The sequence below is a fragment of the Citrus clementina genome, unplaced genomic scaffold (genome assembly GCF_000493195.1).
Source record: "Citrus clementina cultivar Clemenules unplaced genomic scaffold, Citrus_clementina_v1.0 scaffold_5, whole genome shotgun sequence".
Lineage (NCBI taxonomy): Eukaryota > Viridiplantae > Streptophyta > Magnoliopsida > Sapindales > Rutaceae > Citrus > Citrus x clementina.
Window position 1 is genome coordinate 1,367,488 of NW_006262201.1, and position 23,377 is coordinate 1,390,864.

Below are 23,377 nucleotides of genomic sequence, written 5' to 3' on the forward strand. Positions count from 1 at the left end.
AAAGCAGTACTTTATCAAATGTATTTTACAATACACACTTCGCTTTTGCTAAGGGTGAGATATTTCGTCAAACATTTGGGACATCAATAAAGTTTTGGGGCTGTCCTGCGGGCCACAGCCACAAAGCTAGACTTAAGTAAAAATAGAAACCGTGTCAGTCTCGTGTCCAAAGTGCCCCCCCAAAAGAAACACTGGAGAAGCCTTGCATAAGCATCTCTCTCCTACAACTCAATACACTCTCTCGCTTTCTTCTGTTTAGCTTCTCCTCTTCTCTTCTCCTCTCTCTCTCTCTCACTCATTCTGAAACAGAGGAAGCAGAGGATAACATTGATTTACGTTTCTTAAACGTTAATTAATTTTTTAAGAGGTTACTTATAATGGAGCTTTGCCATTAGAAGAAAATTGGTAGTTAATTGATAAGTGTTTGTACTCGCTTTGAGACCTTTCATTGTAGAGTTAAGCCCATTCCCAATATTAAAATTTATTTATTTATTTTAGCTAAAGAAGTGCTGCAACCGATATTTAACTGTTAGTATTTTTCACCTCTAATGTTTTTCAAGTATGATGAGCACTATTGCTGTTTCTATTTCTTTAATGCTCTGTTAGTTATGAAGTTTGGTTTTGTTGTGAAGATTGAATAAGGAGAACAGCAGCAGGACTTGGAATGGAGAACCATTTGAATGAGAATTTTGGATCAGTGAAGCCGAAGAACTCATCAGAAGAAGCGTTACAGAGATGGAGGAGACTCTATGGAATTGTGAAAAATCCGAAACGGATCTTTCCTTTCACTGCTAATCTCGCCAAGAGATCGGAAGGCGATCCGACGCTCCAATCAGGTTTCATTTCTGTACTTGTTTCAGTTTTCCCTTAGGCTATCAATTTATTTCTTTCAGCTTGAAAGGCTCATTGAACCTGAAATTCTTAATAACTAGCAGTCTGACGGATTGGTTAAAGCTAAAGTAATAAAAAAAAAAAAATCTGTAAAACTTGTTAGGCCTGTGGATATGCAAGGTTTGAGTCGAAGCTTGGTGCTGGATTGGCCATTCCACAAATCCTATATAATTTGAATGAAATGACAGAAACAGTTATTAGAATCATAAAGTTAGAGTTAAGTTGGTTAATTAATTGTGTGTTTTCGTTGCAATCTAGTCCGTTACATACAGAAGAACCTTGGAGAATATGTAGAAATTCTTACAAACTTGTTTAGTAGTTTCCTCCATTTGGATGTACATCACTAGCCTTTATTAAGAAACGTGGTTCAGTTGTCAAATTGCACGCATGAATTATGTATCTATTGCGGCCGCACGATATGCAATGTCAGCTTAATTACAAGTTTACTGAAAGAAAAACAGTGGAAACAATTGATGTTATGGAGAAACTTATATAGCACTCTAAAGTAACACAAAGACATGGATACTTCCTGCAAATGCTTATGCAAAAATGCTGTTTTGGTCTCTTCACATTAGGCCCCGTTTTGCTCATTATTTGTGCTATGCATACCAATAATTATGTTCAAAACGCTGCACTTCAATATATCGACAAACAGAAACTAGAAGATCTGTTATCAAGAGAGTACATACTGACTGTGGCTGCCAAAGCTAGAAGAGTTCAAGATTGTGTTGATGATGTAGGATCCACAATCTAAGGCCAGGACGTAAAGATACTGAAACTTTGCTCTTTTGATATTTGAAAAATGGTCGAATATCCATTTCCCCGTTTGGACTTGGATATATCGAGGTAAGAAGATCAAAGTTTGGCATATAATTGAGCTCCAACTTATGATCTTAAAATTTTTCACTTAATGAATGACAAAACAATTTCAAAGACTTGGTAGGCCAGCTGAAACCGCCCTGGATTTGTCCTTGGGAAAATTTTAAATCATATCTCAAATTTTTGTTAACTTGGTGCACTGTAGAAAGTTTCATTACCTTAAGAATTTAAATGCAATGTGAACTGGATTGATAAGTATTATACAATATATCATGACATTCAATTTAATATACTAAACTGACGGCTGTCTGTTGTGTTACAGGAAGAAATCAGGGTTGCAGTGAATGTTCAATTAGCTGCACATCGATTTATGGAAAAAAAGGAACTAGAAGATGTGTCATCAAGTGAATACACTGTATCTGAGGCTGCCGAATTCAAGAATGTGTTGATGACGTAGGATCCGCTGTCGAAGATAGAGGAATTCAAGAATTTGTTGCATCCACCACCAAAGGCCAGCATTTAAAGATACTGAAACATTTCTTCCTTGTATAATTTTGAAAATATGCTTTTTGACATTTGAAAAATGCTCGAATGTCATCATAAACTGAACATGTAAGTAGCACGTACCCCACTTGATTTATAAGGTCTTTCCCATTTCCTGTTTGGATTTGGGTATAAAGCTGCTTTCAATATAACAGATACACCAGTTTCTTACCTAAGGAAAAAGAAATGAAGAGCGTCATTGTTGATTAGCAGGACTTCATTGAGAAAGAAAAAAGAAAAAAGTTACGAGAATGTCGTTTCCCTAATTATTTTATTTAATTTTTTAATAAATTTCACTAATCTTTTCCTCTATATCACAGGTATACAAGTTACTCGGTAAGTGTAAAAAGCATACAATTGCAGTGCTTCCCCTTGTAGGGAATCTATTTACATATCTTGTGTTGGAGGGTACATCATTTGCGGTATATCTACTCGGCTATCTCGTCTCGGAAGTGATTTCATCTTTGTGAGATATATTTAGTTATCTTCCGTTGGGGCCCACATCATTTGTTCGACATAAACTGAAATATTATGTCTTGGTATCAACCTCATTCTTGTGTGAGCTGTTCAGTAATCTTGTCTTGTAGGCAATATCTGATATACAGGATCTAGTCAAGAAAAGCAAGTGGAGCTTCCTTCTTGGTTTTGGTATTGCTGTTTGTGCTTGTATTCTAGCAAGAGCTACCGCAGCAACCAGACAAGAATTTGAGAGGCAGCTAATTGGGGCAGTGGAGATTGTCTTCTCGGTGATCCAATGGATTATAAAATATTTTTATTTCTCACTAGCAGATTTGGGTGTCAATAGCAATTACAGTGCATTAGTTTTGCTGCTACTCTTTTCTATAGCAACTCTTTTCCTTTTGAAAAAGGATGAGAATGCTACTGATTCATCACACGGCACCTATAACATTTTATCAAGAAATTTGAGTATTTCACATGTTCCATCTTTTGATTATGTGCCTAGTACAGCCAATCGCTTCTTGTTACTGATAATCCGGAACGTGATGAACCAGCTTAACTTGGTGAAAGACTTGCACTTGATATCCAGCCCTGCCCCTCTCATGGCTTCAGCTGCTTGTCAAGTCAATACCGATGGCAGAATATCAAGGCATGACTATTAATGTTGCTGAGATAAATAATAATTGATTGAGATATATGATTGTAACCTTTGTATTACAGGTTTGTCAGCTGCTTGGAAAACATAAGAAATGTTCACTTGCTGTGTTTTATCTTGTGTTGGAAGCAGCATCATTTAAACTGGATCTGTTTGGGAAAAGTAAGAGGGATTTCCTTCTTGCTTTATTTCTGTTGTCTGCATTTGGTTTTGCTATGTGCACGTATACTTGCATCAGAAGAAGAAGCAGAGGCGCAACCAGAGTACAAAGTCAGAAGCAACTAGTTAGGACAGTCGAAGTAGCTTTCTCTGAGGTCCAGTTGATTGTCACACTAGTTTATTTTATTCTGGCAGAACTTCATGTCAAGAACAATTGTAGCATATCGGTTTTCCCTTTGGTCTTTGCAGTAATTGTTGCTGTGTTCACTTTCAAAAATGATGGGGAGTTTCAGATGCACCAGAGCACGCAGATGATGATTTATATGGAGATTTGCCTATGACAAATATTCCACTTATTCAGGCTATACCTAGTACATCTAATGAGCTTTCCCTAATTGGTATGATGGTGGAAAGTTGGAATCCTGAGAGGATCTTGAACATGATATACAGCCTTGCCTCTACTTTGGCACCAGCCACAGATCATCGATACAATCTGCAGTGTCAGTTGCAGAATATCCAGGTTTGAATCTGAAAACAATTTTAAGAATCAAGAAGCAATTCAATTTTCATGAGTAGAATATTGTGGAAAAGGGGATTGTGGAAGATTGAGAAATTGCATTAACTTGATTGTATTGTGTAAGTCAATAATATCCTGGCATGAGGTCTCTAGATGTGCCAATGTAGATTTGGAAATAATTTATGTAATCCTTTACTATGGCTAGCTCGGTGAAGATATATATCAACTATCTGATAGTTTGCATCTTTTTTAGGTTCATATGCCAAATAATATTATTTGCTGGTCGGAGAGCCATTGATTTGTCTATGTTCACTCGCGAATGCAGAAGGAAACGGCAGCTCGTCTATGTTGACTATACTGATCCCTGATGATTAAATGAAGATGATCCTAAGAAATGACTCCATATGCTTGTCCTTCACTCTGCCTTCGGACATGCTCTGTCTCATAATATATTCACACACACGCTCGTTTATTTTTAGTACCAAAAGATTTATGTTAATATCTGGGTTTGTGAATTATGTTTCAATGTCTTTTGAGACTTCTAGAATTTGATCTATGGTTTCGCGGTTTGCTAGCAACTGGAGAACCTAGAGGCTATTAGTGTACTAAATAGGTAGAAAATCTAAATCATATCATGATTTTTTTCGCTTAGATTAGAAGGCCTTTTTAGTGGCAAATTGTCCCACCACCAAGCACATTGAGGGCAAGTGACTAATTAGAGCAGTCAAAGACAGTCAACTATGCATTCATGAGTCATCCTATAGTACAGTGCCGTATAACATACAGCCAGTTGAACAGTGAAAAAGCAGCTTGGGCTAATGGTATTCTACCGGTTGTAAATACTTTAATATTTATTTAATTGATTTTGTATCAGAAAAAATATTAAAAATAGAGAAAAATTGCAAATAATTATCAGAAAAGTCGTGGAATGCTGGAAAATATTTGAAAAAATGAATTTTTAAAAATTAATTGCAAAAAACTTAGGAAATAATTATATTCTAGATAACTTGGTCTATTTCTATCTAAAACTCTACTATATGATTCTTTGAAAAAGGCACACAAACAAAGAATTGCTTTTCTTGTACCTTTTGGTAAAATTCCTCTCAAAGCCACAGGTAAAAGTTGCTGCATTAAAATATGGCAAGCATGAGACTTTGGGCCAATATCTTGTGCTCTTTCACTAAAACACAATTGGCAATGCTTGAAACATAACCACCATGTAACTCTATATCAGCAAGCTGCTTGCAAAAAAGTTCTTCCTCTTCTTTAGAAAGTGTGTGTGAAGCAGCTGGCAAGAAATAAAACTTTAGGATGTAAATCCTTCCTAATGTCCAAGTGTATTAGGTCTACGCGAGAATTAAAGCCATCTTTAGACTTATCTTTTATGTTCAAAAGTGTACCAATTATGCTATCGCAAACATTCTTTTCAATATGCATTACATCTAAGTTGTGACGTAAAACCAAGTCTTGCAAAATTTTAAAAGCAAAATTTGTTAAGATTTTGAATTTTAATCAAGAAATTAAAGCATAAAGATTTATCATAGAACATATTTAATGGCAACTCACCTTTCAATATGGCAATTCAAAGAATATAGACTTCTTTTTCCGTAATTGAGAATTATTTGTGCTCCTTTTCTTTTTTTCTTCCCTTTCCCCAATCATTTACAATATCTGTAACTTCTTTATATATATCTTCACCAGTGAACAATTTAGGCTTACCTTTCTCTTCGATAGGCCCATTGAACCATTTACACTTGTTTCAGAAACTATGTTTACGAGGAAGAAACAGTCTATGACCCATGTATGCATGTTTCCTACTGTGTGGTAACTACTTTGAATATATGTTTGTATGACATGCAGGACATGCCGACTTTCCTTTTGTAGATCATCCTGACATGTTTGCATAAGCTAGAAAATCGTGGATCGTCCACGTCAAGATTTCTTTTTAAATTAAATGTTAATTTGTTCATAGCATCATACACCTCAACTCCATTTACCCATAACTTATTTAAATCTTCTACAAGTGGTACCAAGTAAACATTTATGTCATTACTTGTCTGTTTTGGCCTGGGGATTAGTAAAGTCAACATTAAACTTTCCTTGGACATGCATAACCAAGGACGTAATTTTTATATGGACAGGCCAACAATTATAACTTGTGCTAAGATCTTGAAAAGGATTGAAACCATCGGTAGCAAGACCAAATATGATATTTTGGGGATCTAATGCAAATGATGGCCATTTTCTGTTTATGATCTCCCATGCAAGAGAATAAACTGGATGTCTCATCTTATCGCCTTGGCTTTTAAGACTTTGGTGCCATCTAAGTTGTTTTGCCAATTCTGTGATCTCAAACATCCTCTTAAGTCTTGGTATTATTGGAAAATAACACAAGACTTTTGTAGGTACTCCTCGATGAATCTTATTAGTTCGTTCATCAACTTTTCAACGAGAAGAACCACCTTTACGACATACATTTGCATGTTCCAAGTCTTTTCTAAATAGATAGCAATCATTATACAAGCATGTATCTCCTCGTACCCAAGGTCAAATGCCTTCAGCAGTTTCTTTGTTGAATAAAAAGAATCTGGAAGTGTATTTTCTAGTGGTAACATATCACCAAAAATTTGAAGCATTTCATTAAAACTGCTATGAGATAACCCTGGGCAACTTTATGCTTGAATAAAGTTGCAATTGCTACCATTTTAGAGTAAGTTGTACAGCCCGGATACAATGGAGTCTCAGCGTCTCTGGTTAAATTTTGAAATTCCTCTCTTCCCACACATGTATTCTTTGTAGCATTTGCTTCTTGAAAACATGCTTGATCTCTATACATCTTACAAGTTTCTATCATTTCAAAATCTATGTATTGATTTGATCTATATGTATTCTTCTCACCTTCATATTGTATTGTTGCAATAGAGCTCTCCCCATGAAGGACCCAATTTGTATAACTTGGATCCATGGTGGCGTTCTAAATTCTTACAATATCTACAGGGACATACTATAACATCTAAGTTTCCTAAACAAGCACATGCATTATCGACAAATTTAGGGGCTCCCAATCTATAATCCTCTGTATGTCTACAATGAAGATTTTACCAAACTTAAAAGTTATTTGAATTTTGCTAATTCCTTACTGGCAAGTTTTTTTTTTAAGGCAAAATAAAAAATAATATTTCAAAAGTGGCAAAAATAATACCTTGATAAGTGAATCCATCCTTTATCCATTTTCGAGCAACTATTGTTATTAAAACCTGTTTACATGAGCAAGAACATATAAAAAGTTACATAACAATATATTCAAGACACGAACAAAATTAGTTAAGGTATTTAATTGTCACATGACTCTTTTTATTTTGGTTTGATAAGACTTTGTATAATTGTTGTTTTTTTCAGTTTCAATATCTTCTTTATTATTTACTAGTTTAAATGTCTAAACCAAAATAAATAAGAAAAAAATTATTTATTTTATAATAAGAAAATAGCCGAATACCCATTATTATTATTATTTTTATAAACAAACAATTATCAAAGAGTAAAAGAGACACCTTTAACAAAGAGTAAAACAGACGAATACCCATTATTAACAAAGAGTAAAAGAGACTTTTCTTGTTATTTTATTTGCAAACAAACAACAAAGAATGAAGTATATATACACCTTTTTTAGTTTCAAGGATGTTGTCTTCTTTGTTCAAGACCACAATCAAAAGCTTTTTCTCTTTGGAACAACAACTTATACACCTGCATAAAAAAACAAAGAATAACTCAATTTAAGTCCCAATAGAGAGAATGTAGGTTGAATAAAAAGTAGGGATGGGAAAAATGGGCTTAGACCGGGTTTTTTTAAGCCAAAGCCCAAGGTTATTTTAAGATAAACATGAGGGTTAGGTCCATTGCGAGCCTGGGGCAACCTTGGGTTTTTATTTTTAAAATTTTTTTAAATTATTATAAATTTGAAATGAGTTAGTAATTAATAAGTTGTTATAATTATAAATAAATTAAAGAAAATAAATATTTTAAATAAAATAATAAATAAAGTAAATAAAAGTTTAAAAATTTAATTTTTTTAATACTAATTTTCTAATTAAAAAACTCTGTTAATTAATTAACGCATAAGAAATAGTTTAGTATTATAATTTTAGCTTTTTTGAATCATCATTGATTTATAAATTAAGAATTTAAGTTTTATTTTTATTTTTATGTTATTTTTTCAATTTTAATTATATTATTCTAATTTATAATTTTTTTTTGAATGTGGGTTTGGACTTGACTTGAACTTTTTTGCCCACCCTAATAAAAAAAGACGGAAACTTTATTTTTTCTTAACAGTCACAAAGAGGAAAGAATAGTTGAGACTTGAGAGGTCTTCGCCAAGAGGAAGAAAGCAAGTAGAGAGAGATAATGCTGGAAAAGGTAACTTTACCAAATGGTAAGGCTTTTTCTTGTTTGTAATTAAGATATTATTTTCTACCAATTAATAATATAGAGTTTTTATATTCGCTCTTGTTGAAGTTTCAGAGCCTTCACACTTGAATTACAATGAATCTCGAAGAGTTATAACAATTGGAACGAGAATAATCAAAGAACCAAAAACCCAGAACAATCACCAAGAACAGGACGAACAATATCAAGGAACCAGAATTTAGAAAGAAAAATATGCTTCACTTTATTAATCACAATGAATCAAATACAACGAAAGATTTAGAGGAGATTACAAGCAATCGAAAGAAACAAAATTTCAGCTCATTTCACAAAGAATTGAAGAAGAAAAAGGAATAATTGCAGAGGCTGACGATCAGCTATTTATAGGCTGTTAAAACTGGAAATCGCGGTAACAGACAAAACAAACTTTTTGCCACCTCAGCATGCATTTATCACCAGTACCCCTGAACTGAAGTCATACTGCACTTACCTCCCCAGAATTACTCAAAAGTTTCACTTGAGTCCACAGACTGAACAACCTATATGGCTATATCCTCACAGCTCTTTTTTTTTTTTTGCTGAAAAAATAGTTTTTCATTTTTGAATTTAAAATAATATATTAGAGTTGAAAATAATAAACAGATTTGAATGTATTTATTTAATTAGTTATTTAAAAAATTACTTGTGGTGGATAAAAAATTACTTACATTTTATACAAAAATAAATTATTGGTTTAATTAGATAAATTCAATTATTATATGAATAGCCAATTATTATTTAAAATTGATTATTTTTTTATTAATATTTTTTTTAATTTTAAAGGGCTTTATTATTACTATAGACATAAAAGAATGAATAAATATAAGCATTTTTCACCTATGGTAAATTATTTCATGGATGAAAACAAATGACAACAAACAAGAAAATGTTGTGCTACATTCTTAATAGCAACATGCATTTTAGAATGTTGCTGCAAATGAACTTTTTAACAACATACTTAAATTGCACATTGTCATTTGTCCTATCAAATCCGCCATAATTAGAAAATTGTTGTAATAATGTTTTTCACAACGTGCTTTAAAGTATATTGTTGAAGGTAAACTTTAAGTAATATTAACAACGCGCGATCTTAGAACGTTGTTAAATATCTAATTTTACAACACGCATAGCATACACGTTGCTGAATTCCTGTTGTTATATCTCTTTTTTCCTAGAGGGTGACTCTCTATCCCCTAGCCTTTAAGAAAATTAAACTCTTATATATTCTCTAAATTTTATTTTATTTTTCAAGCAAAACAATAATGGCCAGGGGAAAAAAAAAATTCTTCATTAATTTGACATTGGTTTTACGAAGAGGGAGACTGTTTTAGGCTTTAACATAAGTTTAATTCATAATTGGGAATTTTATAAAAAATAATTTTTTTTTTTGAAGTAATCTAATCCTCTCCTCACTCATGTGAAGAGGAATCAAACCTTTAATTTGGATCACTCAACAAATTTTACCACTTAAGAAGCAGCAATCACTCCCAATTATAAATATTATGATTGTATAATTATAGTATCTTATTATATTTATGTAGAAAGAAAAAAATTATATATTACAATAACCACACATAAAGCTATGAATCTCACCGACATTGACTAGATAAAAAATGAAGAAAGATGACAAATGTGATCCCACATAAAGATACCAAAAATACATCAAGCTCGATTTATATTGAATCAAGACTTCGGATTGCCCCAGTGTAGTACCAAACATGCCCTTCATGCTAGCTTTAAGTCACAACTGCTGCATATGGTATGGAAGGTATAATTCGATCATCAAAAGGGTAGAATGGCGTACGCGCTTCACTTTTGCTAATGGTGTTTCCACTGGTCATATTTCGTCTAACATTTGGGACATCAAGTAAGTTTTGGGTCAAAAATTTTGAGGCAGTCCTACAGGCCACTGCCACAAAGCTTGACTAACTAAATAAAGATAAAAACCGTGTCATGGTCTCGTGTCCAAAGAGACCGCCCTGATGCAAAATTCTTATAAATAAAGCCACCCAATAGCTTGCATGAGCACCTCTCCTACAACTCAACACTATCTCTCTTTCTTCTGTTTAGCCTCTTTTCTTCTCTTTTCTCTATTTCTGAGTTATTCTGAAACAGAGGAAGCAGAGGTCTTTAATGTTCAGAGACCTCCTCCTCCAACCCTTCATTCTTTTTCTTTTTCTTTCTCTTTGTTATTCAAAGACTGAACCACGTTGCTGTTTAATGTTCAACTTTTTCTCCGCTCTGAGACTACGACCCATTTATTTTATCTCTGCTTGTTAGCTTGTAACAGAATCCATTGTGGTTTAGCTGCTTCTGTTTGTCAGATCTATTAGCATTGTCAAATCCCTCTTTTTTCTTTTTGGTTTCATTGTTGTAGCTGTTTGTTTGTTTTATTTGACTGGACAGAAACAAAAATAAAATAAAATAAATAAGTAGAGAAGAGTTCGTGAAGATTCAGGTACCACTTCCCTGACGCTTAGAAATTTCCCACTCTTTGAACTTTTGCTTTATATGTTTTTGTTCATGTATATGCGAAGCAGAGGGATTTCTTTTTCTTTTCTTTGTTGTTTTTTTGGCCATTATTTGTTTGAGTGATACTTTACTCTCATGAACTGCAGCAAATGAAAGGGTTTCAAGATCTGAAGCTGTCACCACATTTTAAGGACATGAAACTGCCTAACAAGCCAAACCAAAACCAGAAGGCTGTCAAGTTTCATATTTCTGATGAAGAAGATTTTAGTGACTTTGATGATGATGAGTATGATGAATACCATCCGCCACTCAATAAGATGAAGAAACCCATCATGGGTATTAGTGGCCGTCCGGGTATGATGCCTAATAATATGATGATGATGAATGGGAACCATCCTCAGCTCATGAATGCTCAAAATGGTGCTCCAAATGCTGCTCAAAATGCCAAGAAAGGTGGCAACAACAACAACAATTAGCCTAAAGGATGCGGCGGAGGCCAGCAGCCAAAACCTCAACAGCAACTGCAGCAAATGAAAGGGTTTCAAGATCTGAAGCTGCCACCACATTTTAAGGACATGAAACTGCCTAACATGCCAAACCGAAACCAAAACCAAAACCAGAAGCCTGTCAAGTTTAGTATTCCTGACGATGACGAAGATTTTAGTGGCTTTGATGATGAGTATGATGAACCCCATCCGCCACATAATAAGATGAAACCCATCATGGGTAACGGTGGCCCTCCGGGTATGATGCCTAATAACATGATGATGATGATAACGAATGGGAACCATCCCCAGCTCATGAATGCTCGAAATTGTGCTCCAAATGCCGCTCAAAATGCCAAGAAAGGTGGCATCAACAACAACAGTAACAATCAGCCTAAAGGAGGCGGCGGAGATCAGCTGCCAAACCCTCAACAGCAACAGCAGCAGCAACTGCAACAAATGAAATGGTTTCAAGATCTGAAGCTGCCACCACAGTTTAAGGACATGAAACTGCCTAACATGCCAAACCAAAACCAAAACCAAAACCAGAAGCCTGTCAAGTTTAGTATTCCTTTGACGAAGATTTTAGTGGCTTTGATGATGATGAGTCTGATGAACCCCATCCGCCACCCAATAAGATGAAACCCGTCATGGGTAATGTTGGCCCTCCGCGTATGATGCCTAATAATATGATGACGATGATGAATGGGAACCATCCCCAGCTCATGAATGCTCGAAAGGGTGCTTCAAATGCTGCTCAAAATGCCAAGAAATGTGGGAACAACAATAACAACAACAATCAGCCTGAAGGGGGCGGCGGAGGCCAGCAGCCAAACCCTCAACTGCAACTGCAGCAAATGAAAGGGTTTCAAGATCTGAAGCTGCCACCACATTTTAATGACATGAAACTGCCTAACGTGCTAAACCAAAACCACAAGGCTGTCAAGTTTAATATTTCTGATGATGACGAAGATGTAAGTGACTTTGATGATGAATTTTTTTATGACGATGAGTATGATGAACACCATCCGCCACTCAACGAGATGAAACCCATCATGGGTAGTGGTGGCCCTCCGCGTATGATGCCTAATAACATGATGATGAATGGGAACCGTCCCCAGCTCTTATGGCATGGTTTTGGTGATGATGACTTGCGCTTGACATTCAGCCCTGCCCCTCTTTTGGCTCCAGCTGCTTGTCAAGTCAATCAGCAGTACCAATGGCAGAATATCAAGGTATGAATATCAATGTTGCTGAGATAAATAATAATTGTTTGAGATACATGATTGTAGTTTTTGTATTACAGGTTTATCAGCTGCTTGGAAAACATAAGACACGTTCACTTGCTGTGTTTTATCTTGTGTTGGAAGCAGCATCATTTTTACTGGATCTGTATGGAAAAAGTGAGAGGGCTTTGCTTCTTGCTGCATTTCTGTTGTCAGCATTTGGTTTTGCTATGTGTATGTATACTTGTATCATGGGAAGAAGTAGAGGTTCAACCAGCGTACAAAGTCAGAGGCTGTTAAGAATAAAGTGCTGAGTCATCAAGCTGAGCTGTCAATATATCGTTGCTGGTTAAAACCGTGCTGAGCTTCCCTCCAAAGTTTGTTATTCATAACAGAGTCTGTACTCACGAGTTTGTTATTTTTGTAATCTTGAGAAGGTTCTACACACTACTATAAATAGTGATCTATTGTAATCAGTGAGATGTTACGTTTACAGTTTCATTTGATTAATAAACTTTCTCTCTGATTTTCTACAGAGCATTCATTCTTTAACTTGGTATCAGAGCTTGAATCCAATGGCCTTAATAGGTTCTAATCAACAGTCTAGTAACTCTATTGTAACTTCCTTCACCTTCACAAATCCAATTAAGCTTGATCGATCAAATTACACAATCTGGAAACAGCAAGTACTTTCTTCAATTCGTGGTAATGGTCTTGAAGGCTATATCGATGGATCAAGGATTTGTCCTGGTCAGTTTCTTCCACCAGAGATCAGATCTAAAGGTTCTTCTTCCAGCATCAAAGGTCAAGAGAACCCAAAGTATGCAGCTTGGAAACGTCAAGATCAGCTCCTGCTTAGCTAGATTATGTCTTCTGTGAGTATTGATATTCTCAGTCTTGTGGTAAGCTCTAAGACTTCTTTTGAGCTGTGGAAAAATCTTGAAAAACAATTCGGATATGAATCTATGGCCAAGAAAGTTCACCTGAAAATGCTTCTAAGTAATTTACAAAAAGGATCCTTAACTATGTCAGAATACTTTACAAAGCTTAGAACAGTCATAGATGGCCTTGCTCTAGCTAGTAGTCCTGTGAATGAGTTGGATCTAATTACACATCTTATCACTGGTCTAGATCAGTCTTATTATCCTGTAGTTGTTCATATTGAGGCAAATATGTTGAATATGGATCTTAGTGAAGCATATGCTATGCTTCTCACACATGAGGCTAGACTTGAAAATAATAAGCTTCATGATAGTAAGGAAACTAAGAGTAACTATGCTGTAAATGTAGCTCAAGCTGGAAATTATCAGAAGAAAGGTAATAACAATAATCAAAACAACTGGAATAAGGCTGGAGGAAATAACTGGAACAATAATTTTGGTGGAATAGGTGGTTCTGGAGGTAATGGAAGAGGTTGATATCAAGGATTTAATCCAGGAAGAGGAAACTGGAATAATAACTTCAGAGGTTTTGCTGGTGGATTTAAGAGTGGATTTCCTGGATCTGCTGGCTTCAATAACAGCTATGGCAGAGGTGGTTTTAACTCAAGAGGTGCTGGAAAGAATTTTGCTCAGGGCACTGGTGTTGCTTGCCAAATCTGCTTCAGGTTTAATCACACAGCATCTGAGTGTAGAGACAGGTTCAACAGGAATTTTGTTCCAAATTTTCCAGCTCCAGCTCCAAATCACTTCTCCAATCAGAACCAGGGACCAAGAGCAGCCTTCATGACAACATCAGAGGGAGTTGCTGATCAAGGGTGGTTTCTAGACAGTGGAGCAACTCATCACTTAACATACACAGTTCAGAATTTGAGTGATTGTAAGATCTATTTTGGCTTAAATTTACTAACTGTTGGTAATGGTCAAGGCCTTCAAATCACTCACATAGGTTATACTCAACTTTATACTTCTTTTGACACTTGTTTACAACTACATAATATCTTGTGTGTTCCTTAAATTACCAAGAACCTCATTAGCATTTCCAAACTCCTCACTGACAATAATATAACCATTGAATTTTTCTTTGATGTTTGCTTCCTAAAGGACAAGGTGAGGGGCACTCTGTTGGCTCAGGGGATTGCTGAAGATGGTCTGTACAAGCTACTTTCATAAGAGGAACCTATCTCCCCTTCCTCTTCTTTTCTGCAAGTGTCTCATCCTAGTTCTATGATGTCAACACTTTCTTTCAATAATAAAGTTACCTCTGTTCAAAGTTCAGACAATAATTTATGTTTGAAGTCTCCATCTCTTGTAAGCTTTCAAACTTCAGGTTCTATGTCAGCAAATGTATTGCATAACAGACTTGGCCATCCAAGCAAGCATGTTATACAAACTATCCTTAAGAACAATTGCTTATTGTCAGCTCATGTTAATAATTCAACTTTTCATTTTTGTGATGCCTGTCAACTTGGAAAGTTACACCAATTTCATTTTTCAGCCACTGAAATCAAAACAAAATACCCTTTAGAATTGATGTACACAAATTTATGGGGACCAGCACCTATCTTATCATTGGATGGTTATAGATATTATATCTCCTTTGTTGATGATTTTACCAGATATTGTTGGATCTTTCCCTTAGTACTGAAATCAGATGCTCTTACAACTTTCAAAAAATTTAAGTGCTTGGTTGAAAAACAGTTCAATCTATCTATCAGAGCCTTGCAATCTGATATGGGAGGTGAATTTAAAATTTTCCAATCTTTTCTTCAACAAGAGGGCATCCAAGCTAGATTTAGTTATCCTTATACACATCATCAAAATGGTGTTGTTGAGAGGAAGCATAGACACTTAGTTGAAATCAGGTTAACACTACTAGCTCAAGAAAAAATGCCTATTTCTTTCTGGTGGGGGGCCTTTCATACAGTCTCTTATCTCATCAATAGAATGCCTACTCCTACACTCAACAACTTATCTCCTTATCAAAAACTTCATAATCAGCCACCAAATTACCAATTTCTCAGGGTTTTTGGCTCTGCTTGTTATCCTTTTCTCATACCCTACAATAAACACAAGCTTGATTTTCATTCACAAAAGTGCTTGTTCTTAGGATACAATCCTCTTCATAAAGGGTATCGATGTCTAATAAAGTCAGGAAAAGTTTATGTTGCAGCACATGTTATTTTCAATGAGTCTGACTTTCCCAATTCAAAATTGTTCTCATCATCTGTATCTTCCTCTGAGTCTCTATCAACCCATCCTCCATCATTTTGTATCCTCAATGACAGTGGTTTGCATCAGTCATCTGCTATGTCCCTTGCTGCAGTAGTGTCACCAGTTTCACCTCAGCAAACTTAACAAGCTGAACATTCCTCATCACCAAATTCCTCATCTACAAATTCCTCATCCCCAAATTCTTTGTCTCAATATTTCTTATCTAATTCTCATGTTACATCACAACCATCTTCACATCTTGTAACCTTCACTCATTCAATGGTTACTCGAGCCAAATCTAGTATTTTTAAACCAAAGACCTATCTTACAGCTACCCAAGACCTTGAACCTGTGAGTGTTAAGGCTGCATTGACTAACACAAAATGGAAGATGGCTATGCAAAATGAATATGATGCTTTGCAGAACAATGGTACTTGGACATTAGTTCCAGCTGAGAAGGCTACTAAACTTGTTGGTAATAAGTGGGTTTTTCGAGTTAAGTATAACCCAGATGGCAGCATTTCCAAGTATAAAGCTCGGCTGGTTGCAAAAGGGTTTCATCAAACTTATGGAGTAGATTTCTTTGAAACCTTCAGTCCTGTTGTTAAACCATGCACTGTTCGAATTGTTCTCAGCTTGGTAGTCATGAATTGTTGGCCTATCAGACAATTAGATGTTAATAATGCCTTTCTTAATGGCATGCTTATTGAAGATGTGTTTATGCCTCAGCCAGAAGGCTTCATTAATTCTCAGTTTCCTAATCATGTCTGCAAATTACAAAAACTCTTTATGGCCTTTAACAGGCCCCCAGGGCTTGGTATGATAGGCTGAAAGGATCTTTAGTTCAGTGGGGATTCAGGTCTTCCAAGTCAAATACTTCATTGTTTCTCAAACACGTTGGCTGTGATGTTCTGGTTATTCTTGTCTATGTAGATGATATTTTGATCACAGGCTCCAGCAATGCTCAAGTCACAGAGGTTATTAGTAAACTTAGCTCAGAGTTTGCACTTAAAGATTTAGGGGATTTCAATTATTTTCTTGGGGTGGAAGTGACTCTATCTGCTGAAGGCTTACATCTATCTCAGACTAAATATGTTGGTGATATCTTGAGAAAAGCTCATATGCTTGGCAGTAAAGGTTGTAATACACCCATCAGTGTTGCTGATAAGTTGCAGAAGGATAAAGATTGCATATTTGAGAATCCTTCTCTTTACAGAAGCATCATTGGTTCTCTACAATACTTGACACTGACCAGACAAGATATTGTATTTATAGTCAACAAATTGAGTCAATTTTTGGCTGCTCCAACTACTCTACATTGGCAGGCCTGTAAAAGAGTGTTACGATAGCTGCAAAGTACAACACATTTTGGACTTCAGTTCTTCAAGTCAGGATCTCCAACTCTCACAGCCTATTCTGATGCAGATTGGGGGGTTGATCCAGATGACAGGAGGTCTGTTGGAGGGTACTGTGTCTATCTTGGATCAAATCTTGTATCCTGGTCATCTAAGAAACAAAACACTGTTTCTAGATCATCTGCTGAATCCGAATACAGAGCTTTAGCTTTGGCCACATCTGAAATGTTGTGGATTACATATTTGCTGAAAGAGCTTAAAGTGTCACTCACCAAGTCTCATGTTCTTTATTACGATAATAAAAGTGCAGAAGCTTTGGCAAGCAATCCTAAGTATCATTCCCGAACTAAGCACATGGAATTAGATTTACATTTTGTCAGGGAACACATTGCTAACAAAGAGCTACTCATTGAGCATGTGTACAGTTCTGATCAACTAGCTGATGTACTTCTAAAACCTCTAGGTTCTGATCATTTTGCTTATATGAGAACTAAGCTCAATGTCTGTTCAAGACCTTGAGCTTACGAGGGCATGTTAAGAATAAAGTGCTGAGTCATCAAGCTGAGCTGTCAATATATCATTGCTGGTTAAAACCGTGCTGAGCTTCCCTCCAAAGTTTGTTATTCATAACAGAGTCTGTACTCACGAGTTTGTTATTTTTGTAATCTTGAGAAGGTTCTACACACTACTATAAATAGAGATGTATTGTAATCATTGAGATGTTACGTTTACAGTTTCATTTGATTAATAAACTTTCTCTCTGATTTTCTAAGTAAACAAACAGAATCTACAGAGCATTTCATTCTTTAACTAGGCAACTAGTTAGGACAGTCGAAATAGCTTTCTCTGTGGTCCAATTGATTGTCACACTAGTTTATTTTATTCTGGCAGAAATTCACGTCAAGAACAATTTTAACGTATCGGTTTTCCCTCTAGTCTTTGCAGTAATTATTGCTGTGTTTACCTTCAAAAATGATGGGGGAGCTTCTGATTCATCAGGCCACGCAGATGATGATTTATTTGGAGATCCGCTGGTGTAAACTCGCCTAAAATTATATAAAAGAATTGCTTTGTTTCTCACTATGTTTTCTTTGATTATTTTTGTCTTAAATTTATCATAAGTGTATTTATTTATTGCGTCTTGCTTGGGTTTGATTCTTTGAAATCGGTAACCCACCAAATGTAAAGTTGATTTGGTTAAATGAATGATAGTCAGAATTTCCTGTTAAAAAAATTGCATTGACATGCAACAAAACTATAAGTAATGAATTCTCCACATCCTCTTAGCAGTTAGCACAATCATACATACCCTTAATGTAGGACAATTTTGTCTTTAAAAAGGCTGTCTAATTTAATTGAATAAATCATGATATAAATATTACATTTATTTAAATAATAATATTATATTATTTAATAATATTATATTTATTAAAAATAATAATATTAAACTTATTTAAATATAAAATTATTATATTTAGTTAAAAATAATAATTTGCATTGATTCTAAATTAAAATTACATTAAAAAATATTATTATATTCATAAAGAATTAATAACATCACTATATACTATATTTATTTGAAAATATAATAATTTAATTTTAATACTATTATATTTCTTTAATATTAATAATTAATAATAATAAATAGTTTGTTCTAAGAAAATATTAAATTTGTACTATATGTTAATAATAATGTTTCAGTTGTGTTGTTCTTATAAATAATTTTTAATTTACATTATTGAAGTTAAAAAATTAATAAAAATTGTGATTTACATAATTAAGAATATTATTAATTAGTATTAATTTATAATTAAAATTAATAATAAAATAAATAGAATATCTTAAAAATTTTTATTCACTTTGTCATTAAAAAACTACAATTCTTTAAATAAGGGTAAAATTATAATTTAAAACAATCACTCTTAATCTAAGATAAAGTAAGCATATAAATAAAATTTTGATTCACATTCCATACTCTCATTTCAATATAAGAAAACAATCTACTCTTACTCTACACTCCCAATTCCTGGATTCATACTTCTCAGGATTCTCACTCCAATGCGAGAAATAAACGCTACCTTAATATTCTTGAGATAGATTGTGGATCGCATAACACAACAAAATGATGGAGAAACACCAAGAGCCTCTGAAATTGCAGCATAATTAATAGCTGCAACAATGGAATGGAAAACAGAAAAAGGAAAACATTAATCAATTACATTACTGAAAATGATGACAGAAATGCATGTTTGAGAAAGGCATTCAACTAACTAAAAAGCACCAAATTGAGGCATTGGATAGTCAATAACGCATGTCCTTGATATCTCTTGGCCGTAGGTAAATATATATACAAAGCCACTGCATATAGGAATTACCACATTATTATTTACACATGTTTTCAAACATATTCAGTTATTCACCCATTCTGAAATTTAATCAAATTTAAGCATAATTAGATCCAAATAACATGGATTCTGGACAGATCATTGTGACCACACCATAAGTTAACCTTGGTCCAAATGGCTACAGCAGTTAGTGCTTACCAAACACTTTATTGCTTCAGTTTAAAAACTATAGTTATTCAATTTCAATCCCAAACATTGCCTAAGTATTGGTCCAGATGGCTAGAGCTGGCAAAACGGGCCATCGGGTCGTGCTCGTATCGTGTCAAATTTAGGTAGACCCAAACCCGACCCATTTAATAATTGTGTCAAAATATTGTGACCCAAACCCGACACGGAAAAATAACCGGGTTACTCAATAACCCGCTTAATATCTATATATTAAACAAAAGTTACATCAAATATTTACACATTGTCATACATAGATACATACATACATACATACATATAAACATAATTTATCGATATTATAAAATATACATATATAACAAAATATTATACATTTACACTATTGAAGTTTTAATTATATATATGTAAATAATATTATATATCAACATTATAAAATATACATGTCTACTAATATTTTACACATTTACACTATTGAAGTTCTAAATGTATTTAAAATTTTTTAAATAAAACACTGTGGTTATATTTATTATTTCCAAGAATAAAAATAAAAGAGAAAATCATCCATAATATTTGAGTTTTGACCACAAGAACCTGTAAATTATTTTAAAATAAAAAATATAATCGAGTCATTGATCGGGTAAATGGGTCAAGACTTTTAACCCTAACCCGACACGGAAAAAAATCGTGTCAATCCGGATCCAACCCATTTAATAATCGTGTTAAATTCAATGACACATATCCATTTATTCATGTCGTGTTCGTGTCGGCTAATCGGGTCGTGTCAAATTTTGCCAGCTCTACAGATGGGCACATAACTTGATTGCTTTGCTTTTGGCGAAGATCCCCATAATATATGTATATACGATGCAATCAAGACTACCGGTATGTAATTTTTGGCGGTCGAAGAGAGTATAAATCTTATAAAATGGCTGATTAATTGAAAATAATTTATTTATTCACAGTGCAAAGTGTAAAGAAAAGGCGAATTTGTTTGATATATTTGCAGGTAATTATTTCTGTGTCGCAATAGAAAAGAACTATGAAAGCTTAAAGGGAAAAAGATGCCAACGAAATTATTATATATCAGCAGAAGACTGAAGACTAAATTATTATATATCAGGAGACTGATGATCTTAGACTTGGGATTGGGTTGACCGTGAAAGTTCTGGGCCCGGGTGGTGCTGGGACAATTTATTAGATTTTCGGGGAGTAAATGTTGAGTTCTGAGGCAAAACCAGTCTTTTGTTTTGTACATTTTTTTTTTAATTTCATAACTCCAATATTCATTTTTTGTCAAAAAGAATTTAGAAAACATATACATGTACAGGGTAAAAAAGATAAATAAACGTTGACATTTTTTTCTTATTTGATAAATGATCCCATTTAGTACCAAACATACCCCTATCTTTATAACAGCACATGTAGTATTTTATTCTTTTTAATAATCTTTATCTATTTTTATAAATTTTCTTCAAATTTGTTATTATTTATCTATTAGTTACAGATTTAGTGTACGTAGTAAATATTGTAATCAACTCATAAATCAGAATTTATGAAGTGTTGTGATGGATACTGAGAAAATGAAGAGAAAATCTGAGAAGCAGAGGGAAAACAGAGACTTTGAGATTTTATTTTTTTGCATTATCAATCTGAATAGATCTGGAAAAAAAGAAAATTAGAATTGAAAAGCCAAAAGCCCGACACGGCGACACCGTCCTGTTTTGCTTTTCACTCATTTTCTTCTTAGTCCTCACTTTTGCTAAACGCGTTTTCAGTGGTGACTTATCTCGTGAAACATTATGGACATAATAAAAGTTTCCAAAATTAATTATCACATTAAACATTATTAGGCTCTGTTTAGATTGAGGAGTAGTTGTATCTTTTAAATTAAATCACTAAAATGTTTGATAAACACTAACTACTATACCTTGTAAGTTAAATTGATTTGATTTTACACTTGTATGATAAAAATATATTATATCTCTACTAATTTTATTAAAATTATTATTTAAAATTTATATCTACTACATACTATTAATTTTTATCTTATAGTTACATTTTTTTTCACGCAATTGTAACTTAAAAAGTATAATATCTCAAACCAAATAAGGCTTAGACTAACAGGGAAAAAGCTCTTTTGAGATAAGGTTATAGAAATTTTTTTAAAAAGTTAAATTGTGCAGCATACGTTCTTTTATTGCACATTCTTATTTTATTTATAATAAAAATTTAAAATCCTTGTCTTTAATAAAATATAATTTTGTAACTTTTAATAAAAGAATTCATTAAAAATTAAATAATTACTTTTTTAAATTTTCACTACAAAAATAATAATCGAAGTGAGAAACTTTATACAAGTATTTCCATCGTTGAAATGTTATCAATACAAGTGAGCTAAGTTACATGCAAGATATTATTACGCCATACGTAACGACTTCCCTTGGGCGTTATGGCATTTATGATTACTCATTGACAATAAGTAACAAAAGCCAAATCATGTCCTGTCGCAAGCTCCCAGATATTCTCACCGGCATTATGTTGAAAAAATCAAAGGGTAAAAGTTTATTTGGTCTCTATATTTTGATATTAGTGCCTGTTTAATCTCTATATTTTTTAAAATAGCTTAAAACATTTATGTTGTTAAAATATGAATACCCTTGTGTTACTTTTTGTTCCTTTTGACTTGCTTTTATAATATTACCCTCTTATAATTATTTTTTGGGCATTAATAAAAAAATTGAATTACAAATTTAACCCTAAAAAATAAAAACAAAAAGAATATATATTAATTTTTGTGGAAGCTCATGTATGTCCAAAAAAATTAATATTGTAAAAAAATTAAATTACCATTTTTTGGGTATTAATAAAAAATTAATATATTAACTCCTTAGCAGAGTGTTCCACACAAATTAATTTATATTCTTTTTATTTTTATTTTATTTTTGGTGTTAAATTTGTAATATAAATTTTTATTTTTATTAATGTAAAAAAGAAACATTATTGTAAGAGGGTAACATTGTAAAAGCAAGCCAAAAGAAATAAAAAGTAACGGCAAGGATGTTAATAGTTTAACGACAAGGATGTTATAAGGTATTTTTAAAAATAAAAAGGACCAAACGGGTATCAACCTCTAAATATAGGGACTAAAAAGACTTTTACCCAAAATCAAAAGCCTATATTCATTTATGGTGCCATTGGGTAGCCACATATATTGTCAATTTAGATGAGTGGGAGCCGTATGCATGCATTTGTCAAAAATGGAAGAAAATGGTTGCTGATTTCTAAGACTTTTGAGTGCGATAATTAAATGCATGTATGGTGAAGCTCTTTTATAGATACCAAGCCATTTCCTTTGGTATGCATTCCAAAATTCATCAATTCATTTTCTCTCTAGAGAGTGAGCATCTGAGAGTTTGATGAGTGAGAAATTAAGAGTTTTTAATAAATTCTTGAGTAATTAGTGAAGAAGAGATTGGGTGTATTAGGGTTCTAGGTAGTGAGCTAAAATATTTCAATACTTGTAATTTCTACTTCACTAATAAAGTTTTATCTTTATATCTTCGTTCGTGGATGTAGGCTAACAACCGAACTAGTGAACTATGTAAATTCTGGTGTCTTAATATTTCTCAATTCACTTTAGTTGTATATC

General features: G+C 33.7%; 1 protein-coding gene across 1 annotated transcript; it reads left to right on the forward strand.

Moving 5' to 3' along the window:
* Positions 1-11,841: 11,841 nt before the first annotated feature.
* On the forward strand, positions 11,842-13,223 carry LOC18041424 (heavy metal-associated isoprenylated plant protein 33). The gene is made up of 2 exons (XM_024182999.1): positions 11,842-12,699; positions 12,771-13,223. Exons 1-2 carry the CDS (start codon positions 12,103-12,105, stop codon positions 13,002-13,004), a joined length of 831 nt encoding a protein of 276 aa, XP_024038767.1. The 5' UTR covers positions 11,842-12,102; the 3' UTR covers positions 13,005-13,223.
* Positions 13,224-23,377: the final 10,154 nt, after the last annotated feature.

What these genes read in the sequence shown, in the direction of transcription:
- LOC18041424 (XM_024182999.1), top strand. Translation starts at nt 12,103, where the DNA reads ATGAAACCCGTCATGGGTAATGTTGGCCCTCCGCGTATGATGCCTAAT. An exon ending in ACCAATGGCAGAATATCAAG is followed by an intron (nt 12,700 to 12,770) that starts GTATGAATATCA and finishes TTTGTATTACAG; the next exon opens with GTTTATCAGCTGCTTGGAAA.